This window comes from Medicago sativa, chromosome 2 (genome assembly GCF_051527215.1).
Source record: "Medicago sativa cultivar Bolivia chromosome 2, Bolivia_mono, whole genome shotgun sequence".
NCBI lineage: Eukaryota > Viridiplantae > Streptophyta > Magnoliopsida > Fabales > Fabaceae > Medicago > Medicago sativa.
The window spans coordinates 21,476,657-21,485,820 of NC_140750.1; the positions used below are offsets into that span (position 1 = coordinate 21,476,657).

Here is a 9,164-nt window from a genome sequence, read left to right on the forward strand (position 1 = left end):
CTGAACCAAATGTTGTTGTTCTGTACGATCAATATGCGGTTTGAAGGCTTGCAATTCTGCTCTGATTAGATGTACACTAGTAGATTTTAGAGAACCATATTTATCACTTGTCATGGCTAACAAATACAACAATAATGTTATGAGAACATGTTGCTTTGCCACACCAAACACAATATAAGATTATGAAGTTATTGAAATCAGAATTGGATAGTCGGATTAAGTAAAATATTTATACAGGGAAGCTAGTAAGAGTACACAGAAAATGACCAAATTCCACTAAAAAAAATACGAACTTCTTATAAAAAATAAAATAAAATTAAAGACTAACTTACGTATTTTTGTAGAGGAAAAGACTAACTTTCCTCGTTTGTTAGCAAGATGCTTATATGTATTTTCTTCTACTAATGGAAGGACGAGTCCGTCTATCTACTCTTCTACTAATTGTTTGATTTCAGAGTGAATGAATCAATTTTTTGTCGGACTTTATTTGTTTTTCGGCAGAACTTTGGATTACTGGAGTCTTTTTTCTCTAACAATCAAAGAGTTAATTTAAAAACAAATCTACATTCAACGTAAATTATCAAAATAATCCAATTTTATTAACGGGCAAATGAGCAAAATTAAGGATAATTTGTCGAAATAACTGAACAAGAGATAAAAAAATTTATTTTGTTTCAATAAGAAAACATTTTTATCAATTTTAAGTGTTTGTTTAGGAATTAAAAAAAAAAACCATTTTATCATAAAAACTTAGTTTTTTTCAATTTTTTTGTCCAGACGCAAGGAGATAACATATGAACTAATTAAAAAAAAAACTTAAAAAAGTGATTTTTTTTTTAGAGAATAAACAAACATAAATAAGTTCAGATTTTTTTAAGCTCTGAAAAGAATTCTATATATTATTTTAAGATAAAATGTATTTTTTTTTTTTTAAGCTCAAACAAATGCACGCTAAAAAATAGTCCCTCCGGTCCTATATATAAGAAAATATTCTTTTTTTAGATACATTTAATAATCAATGTATCTAGTCTTCATTGTAAACGAGATACATTAATTATTCAATGTATCTAGAAAAAGAATCTTTTCTTATATATAGGACCGGAGGGAGTACTATAAGATTCGAAAGTCGTCTCCTCCGTAACATAACACTCCCATTTAAACCCCTCACGTTTGACTCTTAAACCCTTAAACCTTTGACTAAATTTTCCAAACCATGTTGAAGAAATGGTTTCTTTCCCAGAATGTTGCTTTAGGCATCATCACCACAAAATCAACAACCCCAAAATTCAACAACCCTCTTTTGAACCCAAACTTCTCATTCCCATTTTCACTCACAAGATTCTCCACCACAACATCAGAGTCAGAATCAGTCACACCACCATTTGCTGTATCGTACCTCATCAACAATTTTGATTTCACTCCTCAATCTGCTCTCAAAGCTTTCAACAACAATCAGGTTCTTTTCAAATCTGCAGAAAATCCTAATTCAGTTATCAATTTCTTCAAAAACCGTGATTTTTCACACTCCGACATACGAATCATCATTAGAAAAGCGCCATGGTTACTTTCATTACAACCCCACAATATAATTTTGCCCAAGTTTGAATTTTTTCTATCCAAAGGTGCTACTTCATCTGATATTGTTTCATTCATAACCGCAAACCCTCGAATTTTGCGAAGTAGCTTGGAGAAACGAATAATCCCTCTTTTTCAATTGTTCAGTAGGTTTTTGAAAACCAACAAGGATATCATTCTTTGCTTACTTCGACATTCGACTTATGTTACTTTTAATTCCTATCACCTTGTTGTGGCTAATATCAATTTGATGACTGATTTTGGAGTTTCTGATTCTGTCATTTCTAGATTGCTTCTGAAAAGGCCATCTATATTTGGTTCAACTGATTTGATTAAGTCATTGGAAGAAGTTCATGGTTTAGGATTTGATCCTTCAATGGCTACTTTTGGGGATGCTTTGTTTGCCAAGAAATGTATGAGTAAAACACGGTGGGATGAGAAAGTTGATGTTTTTAAGAAATGGGGTTGGTTTGATGAAGCTTTTTTTCAAGCATTTAGGTTGCATCCTAGTTTGATGTTGGCTTCAATTGAAAAGATTAATTTTGTGATGCATTTTTGGGTCAACCAATTGGGTTGGGATTCCTTGGAACTTACTAAATGTCCACATATGTTTGGTTATAGTTTACATCAAAGGATCATTCCAAGGGCCTCAGTTTTGCAATTTCTTTTGATGAAAGGTTTGCGAGATAAGAATGAAAGCTTAGTTACACCATTTGCTCATTCTGAGAAATTTTTCTTGAGCAAGTTTGTCTTTAAGGAGGAGTCTGATTATCTATTAAAGCTATATGTGGAAAAAATGAAACCTGCATACACAAAGGAGAACAATGGCATGCCATTCACTAATTAGGTGATTTCATAATCTTCTTTTGTAGTATAACCATAGCTTGTTTCTTAAAATGTAAGTGCTTATTATTTCCAGGCTAACATAGAGGATGATCCAGCTGACTTGTTTTATTTGCTAACTTGGACCAGAGTGCCATAGTTGTTCAAAATAATACCTTATGATTTATCTTATGCCTTGTACCTAGTAGATATAGAGAAGCTCAAATGGTCTTGCATTTATTTGGTCAGGGATAGTTTTCTCGTGGTGTTAGTTTTCCTTCGATGTTTGTTCGATCAAGAATCGTAGAAGTATAAACAAACTACGTTTGCGAGTCTATTCAATTTAATGATTGAAATTTGAAACTTTAAGCTTGAGATTATTCAATACTTCGCCTATCTGCTTTTCATGTGGTTCTATACGCGTTATAATTTTAAGTGAACTTTTAATTTTAAGGACTTTTCTATTATTACGCATACAGTGATGTTAAAAAGTTTGCGACCTTTTTGAATTTTGACTAATTATGGTTCCCCATGTTCTTTCATTTTCGATTTTCTAGAATATTTATCTATTCTTTAGCAATTTGCGTAAACGGATCCTTTCCTTTTGGAAAAACAGGCCTGTTGTTCTAGTCTTTGGGAAATTCTGACTGTCTGTCTATATGTAGGAGAGGAGAACAAGCCCGGGTGGTTTTTTTATTGATTTTGTGCAGAAATAGTATTGGCATCATCTAATTTCATCCTTACTGATCTGACACGGTCATGCTTTTGCTAATATGTTGTGAAAATGGAAGGGATGTATTTCTTGGGAAGCTTTTTCAGGTTTCAGCATGCAATTATCTAATGTTTCATTGAGGAGTAATGAGTTAGTAATTCCTTTGTCAGTCGTAGAGGCAAATTCGGCCAAATCTAACGCATCTTATACTGAAGAATTTTGATTTGTTTGATTATAGATTTGGTCAAACCCGACTTAAAGTTAACCTGAACGCTCAGTGTGGGATGGAACAATATATGGTGATTGATGAATATTATAAGTTGACTACATAGCTGTGATGTAGCGACATCTTTTATGAGTCACAAAAAGCGGCAACAAGCTAGTATAATGTTATTCTTCGAAAAGGCAGAGTTTGAGCAGGGGTATCATCAGCAATCATGACCGGCAAAGATGAAGTAGGATGTAAAGATGCAAAAGATTCAAAATTAGACAAGATAGGATTGGGAGCCTCCAAAGTCAACGATGCATATAGGTTAGAGTATATCTGATCAGTTTGAGGAAGACAAACCTTTACTGGAGGTTGCACACATGACACGTATAGTGTGTTTGGTTTCATGTTTACGATGATGGATGTGCGTCTAGAGCCATTTCTGCCGTGAATTTAAGAAGCTAGAAATCATAGCTTTTGGTGATGTGCGTCTAGCAGTTTCTGCCTTGGAAACAAACATACCAGTAGTTGTGTGGCAAGAAAGTTTTGAGAATGGGCTTGAAAAAAAGCTCAAGACTGAGTGAAGCTACATATTGTTAGGAGTTGGTAAAGATATGTTTGATGATTCAAGACAATTTGAAAATGAGTTGCTTGTTCAAAAAAATTTGAAAATGAGTTGAAGAAAATTGAGCAGACAAAGCAAGAGCATTAGTTAAAACATTTTAGTTCAAATGTAGATAAAGACACAGACAAAAGAGTAGGCACAAATGTAACATGTAAAAAGTTTATTTAATGGTGCATATTTGTTTATACACAGTTTAGAAAGGTTGCTGTATTTAAATTAAGTATATACTGACCACCCGATTGAATATTTTCAATTTGATGTGATGCAATTGTCCTTAAAGATTTACATGTATTTACACACGTGATATTTGTTAATTGGAAGGCTACTGAGGTTGGATTGGATAACAGGGACTATATGCAGTTGTGATATTTGTTGATTGTCTCGTAATTGGTAGCTAACAGAATTACGAGACAATTTCTATTCTGAGTTTTTGTAGGAGGTCTGCCATTCCTTTTCTTTATGGACAATTTGTATATTTATAATTTGATATTTGAATAATAGAAATGTGATATTATGTTTAAATTGCTGTTGAAATTTTATGGATGAATTTCCACAAAGCTCATCTGTACAAATACATCCGTTTTCTCTTCCAGTCATGCTTCCTCAACACCATGGACATGGCAAAACTATATGACTGGAACACATGTAACATGTTCATCCAAACATGTTCACCCAAAGTGTGCAAATGGAGCGTCATTTCAGAGCCTTTGATAGCATCATTGATCACTACTACCAAGATTGTAAATTGTTTTTGAATGCATGTCTTACCTTTAATTGAGTCTGCATTTTTCTTTCAGAGTAGTAACATGAGTGAATGAAAATATGTAAGGAGTGGCTATTCTCTGGCATGAGATTACCTTAAATGTCATTGTATTGTATGGGGATTTTGTTTTTATATTATAAATAAATAGATGAGGTTCAAGATGTTAGAACCAATTTTTTTTAGTAAACTTATCCCCCCTTGAGTTGATTGTGATCCATTTAAGGGGTTCACATCTGCCAACAAATATTTTTTCATTTGCATCGACCATAAATCAAACCTTGTACCTAATGGTTAAGGTTAGAATCAAATTTTGATAGCACTCAAATGCGCACAATTTCGCGGTTAGAATTGGGACATAAGCTTCATTTGGTGGCTAGGGTGGAAGAGTTAAAAAGTTGAGTGATAAGGAGGTTAAGGGTTTTATCCCCACCCACAACAATAACACTAACATTCTGACATTTTCAATTTAAAATAAGACAAGAAAAAGAAATTAGGTGATATTGAGGATATGGTGTAAATTGTGCTTAACCATGCTATATGAAATGCATTATGTGAAATGATAGTAAGATGGGTGCTCATTGACTAAGTACATCACTCCTTGAGAAAAGATGATTGGATGGACATTTGTGTGCTTATGAAAGAAAATATAAGGAACAAATACATAAACACATGTAAGACTATCTCCACACACAAAATAGAAAATGAAAGAAAACAGTGAGCCATGGAAGGTGACATAGACAGACAATTAGATAAAGGTTCTCCTACAATGACAATTTGCAGAGAACAATGTGTAGAGAATAAAAATTTCCTCTTCATATCATGAAATTGTGCGAACGTACACACTATATAATTTGTATATACTACAGATTTGAATTAAGAAACACCATGAGAAAAACATTGTCTGACCAAATGCAAGACCATTTGAACTTTACAAATTGTAACTACAATGTACAAGATGCAAAACCTCTGCATCAAAATCGTAAGTAGAATTGATGATAACAACAAACCAGCAGTAGTCCAAGTTAGCAAATGAATCAAATCAACAGTTCGTGTCTTTTGTATGAATGGTGTTGGGATCAGGGAGACTGCTTGAAGAGGAAGTAGTAGTGGCTAGGCTTGTTTTGAGGTCAGCGTCCCTGTTACCAGCCTGCTGTTATTGATTTACCAGTAGCCTGCTGGGCGGAGCTTTTTTTGGTGGGTGGCTGCTGTTTTGCTGTGCTTTTGCTGGGTGTGAGTTCTGTTCGGTTGTACTGCTTCTGTGAGGATCTGTTGCAGCTGTTGCTATTAACTTTGGGAGGTTTTTTCACTGAGTTCTTGCCAGTCCCTAGGAGTATTTCGGCTGCTACCCTCTTTGTGCTGTTTTTATGTTTTTTGTCTGTTTGTTTTGGCACAGCCAACCCGGTTGTTGGTCTTGCATTTTACCTGTCTGCAACAGGCGTGTATTTCTTGTTGGCTTGTTTTGCTAGGCACCAATTAAAAAAAATAATATCCCTTATCCTGGCTTAGACAGAATAAGTACTTCAAATTGAAGAAATGAACAAGTTAAGGTTAAATTCCAAAATAACAAGATTAAAAAGTTACACATTTGGTGAATGACATGTCATTGATTAATAGATAATCAGACTCCTTAAAGGAGGTTGATGTGTTGGATTGAATGACAGAAATAATTGTGCTGCTTTGCTATCCCCTTTATCAGTCCAGTTAGTTATTACTAAGTTAAAAACAAACAAAAAAATAGTTAAAAAGGGTATGTAATTGAATCATGCCACCGTTCTACAATTAAAGATATATATGTTATAGGTACTGGATACTTTCATCCAGGGTTCAGGCTAGATATATTTAACTTATGATTAGAATCTTGAAGTCTTAAGATATGACGTGATAAAGGGAGGTTGGTTTGGTGGAGGAGTTAAAGAGTTGAGTGATAAGGAGGTTGGAAGTTAAATCCCTGCCCACGACAATAACACTAATATACTAACATTTGTCATTTTAAAAAAGAAAAATAAAAGATATGAGGTGATATTGAGGATGTGGTGTAAACTGTGTGTTACCGTGCTATGCGATGCAATATGTGAAATGCTAATAAGATGGGTGCTCCGCCTATGAACAATGACGGTTGAAATTTTACTCGTGATGCTTTACTCCCTGAGAAAAGATGGTTGGATGGACAAATGTGTGCTTATGAAAGAAACAGCAACAACAACTAAGCCTTATCCCACTAAGTGGGGTTGGCTACACACAAGTTCTTATGAAAGAAAATTTAAGTATATTTCCAACATAGAAAATGAAAAGAAAAAAAAAACGTGAACCATGAGAGGTAATATATTTTTAATCTCAATGTATATGAGAAATAGACAATAGATAAAAGTTCTCTTATAATGACAGTTTGTAGAGAACAATGTGTCAAAATAAAAGTTCCCGTTTAATCATGAAATTGTGGGAACCTGCATAAATAATTTGTAAATACTACTATGGATTTTTGGGTTAAAGAAACAAGGAAGAAGAACTAACACCGTGAGAAAAGCATTACCTGTACAAATGAAAGACCATTTGAAATTTTACATTTACCAGATATAAAGAAATTTGAACAAAAATGTACTAGATGCAAGACCTAGGCATCAAAATTGCAACTAATTTGATGATAGATAACAAAAAACAACAGTGGATTCAAGTTAGCAAATAAATCAAGTCAACAATACTAACCCCTTACTTTGTCCTAGACAGAATAAGTACTTCAAAATCAAAGAGAGGAACAAGCTAGTAAATTACACATTTCGTCGATGGCATGCCATTGTTCTCTTTTGTGCTTGCAAGTTTCATTTTTTCTTCATATAACTTTAATAGATAATCAGACTCCTCTTTAATGGAGAAAACAAACTTGCTCAAAAACAATTCATCGCGATAAGTAAGTGGTTCCACAAAGTTACTATTCTTTCTTCGCAATCCCTTCATCAAAAGAAATTGCAAAACTGAGGCCCTTGGAATGATCCTTTTCTCCAAACTGTAACTAAAAATATCCGGATATTTAGCAAGTACCATGGAATTCCAACCCAATTGATTGACCCAAAAATTCATCAGCAAATCAATCTTATCCAAGGAAGTCAGCATGAAACTAGGCCGACTCCAAAATGCACGAAAAACAGCTTCATCAGACCAACCCCATTTGTTAAAGACGTCAACTTTCGCATCCCAAAGTTTTTTACTCATACCTTTCTTGGCCAACAAAGCAACGCCAAAATTAGTCATTGAAGGATGAAACCCTAAATCCTTAACTTCTTGTAATGACTTAATCAAATCAGTTGAACCAAATATAGATGGCCTTATTTGAAGCAATTTAAAGATGGTAGAATGGCAAACTCCAAAATCAGTAGTCAAATTGATATTAGCGATTATAAGGTGATAGATATTAGTAGAAAATGCAGTCGGATGTCGAATTAAACAAGCAATGGTATCCTTGTTAGTTTTAAAGAACTTGCTTAACAATTGAAAAAGAGGGATTATTCGTTTCTCCAAGCTACATCGTAAAATTGCAGGGTTTGCCGTTAACAATGAAACAATATGAGATGAAGAAGCACCTATGGATAGAAAAAATTGAAACTTTGGCAATAAAGTTTTGTGGGGTTGTGATGAAAGTAAGCCAGGTGCTTTCGTAATGATGATGCGTATATTTTCGTGCGAAAAGCCATGATTTTGAAAGAAGGTGATAACCGAATTAGGCTTATCTGGGATATTGAAACGAACCTGTCTGTTGTTGAAAGCTTTGAGAGCGGATTCATGTGAGAACCCGAAATTGTTGATGAGGTATGATACAGCGAATGGATGTGTGACTGATTCTGATTCTAATTCAGATGTTGTGGTGCTGAATCTTGTGATTGAAATTGGGAAGGAAAAGTATTGGTGCAGAAGAGAGTTGTTGAATTTTGGGATTGTTGAAACAGCATTCTGGGAGAGACACCATTTCTTCAGCATGATTCAAAAAGAAATTGTACCTGGAAATGGCGGATCCAGTAACTGAGTGTTACTCTTAAAATTGAAAATTGCTTTTTTGACATTGAATACTTCCTATTGACACAAGTAAATGACCAAATTACCCCAGCATTAGTTAACTGCCTCTGGCATATGCGCCGACAGTTAACTGCCGCTGGAGAGCCAGCTAACTGCCTCTGACTTTGCTGCTTTTTATTATGTTTTTATGCGTTTCGGTCCAAAAATCAAAATAAATCGAAACTTATTCAGAATTCTACGAAACTTTACAGACACCTCTATAAAAAATACATATGGATGATGTGAAAAGTTTCGTAACATTCCGAATAAGTCTCGATTTTTTTTATTTTTTCGACCGAAACGTGCAAAATCGCAATTGAAAAAATAAAAAATATCCACACTTATTCGGAATGTTACGAAACTTTGCAAATCATCTATATGTATTTTTATAGAGGTGTCTATAAAGTTTCATAGC

The 9,164-nt window shown here is 34.1% G+C and overlaps 2 protein-coding genes across 2 annotated transcripts; one reads left to right on the forward strand and one right to left on the reverse strand.

The window, feature by feature from the left end:
- The first annotated feature begins 1,108 nt into the window (after positions 1–1,108).
- LOC146945468 (uncharacterized) lies at positions 1,109–4,241 on the forward strand. Its single transcript, XM_085743802.1, has 2 exons — positions 1,109–2,422; positions 3,063–4,241. Exon 1 carries the CDS (start codon positions 1,214–1,216, stop codon positions 2,420–2,422), a length of 1,209 nt encoding a protein of 402 aa, XP_085599928.1. The 5' UTR covers positions 1,109–1,213; the 3' UTR covers positions 3,063–4,241.
- A 1,255-nt stretch (positions 4,242–5,496) lies between these two features.
- On the reverse strand, positions 5,497–8,741 carry LOC146945469 (uncharacterized). Its single transcript, XM_085743803.1, has one exon. It carries the CDS (start codon positions 8,672–8,674, stop codon positions 7,463–7,465), a length of 1,212 nt encoding a protein of 403 aa, XP_085599929.1. The 5' UTR covers positions 8,675–8,741; the 3' UTR covers positions 5,497–7,462.
- Positions 8,742–9,164: the final 423 nt, after the last annotated feature.

Coding starts and splice junctions, on each gene's coding strand:
- LOC146945468 (XM_085743802.1), top strand. CDS start 1,214: ATGTTGAAGAAATGGTTTCTTTCCCAGAATGTTGCTTTAGGCATCATC.
- LOC146945469 (XM_085743803.1), bottom strand. CDS start 8,674: ATGCTGAAGAAATGGTGTCTCTCCCAGAATGCTGTTTCAACAATCCCA.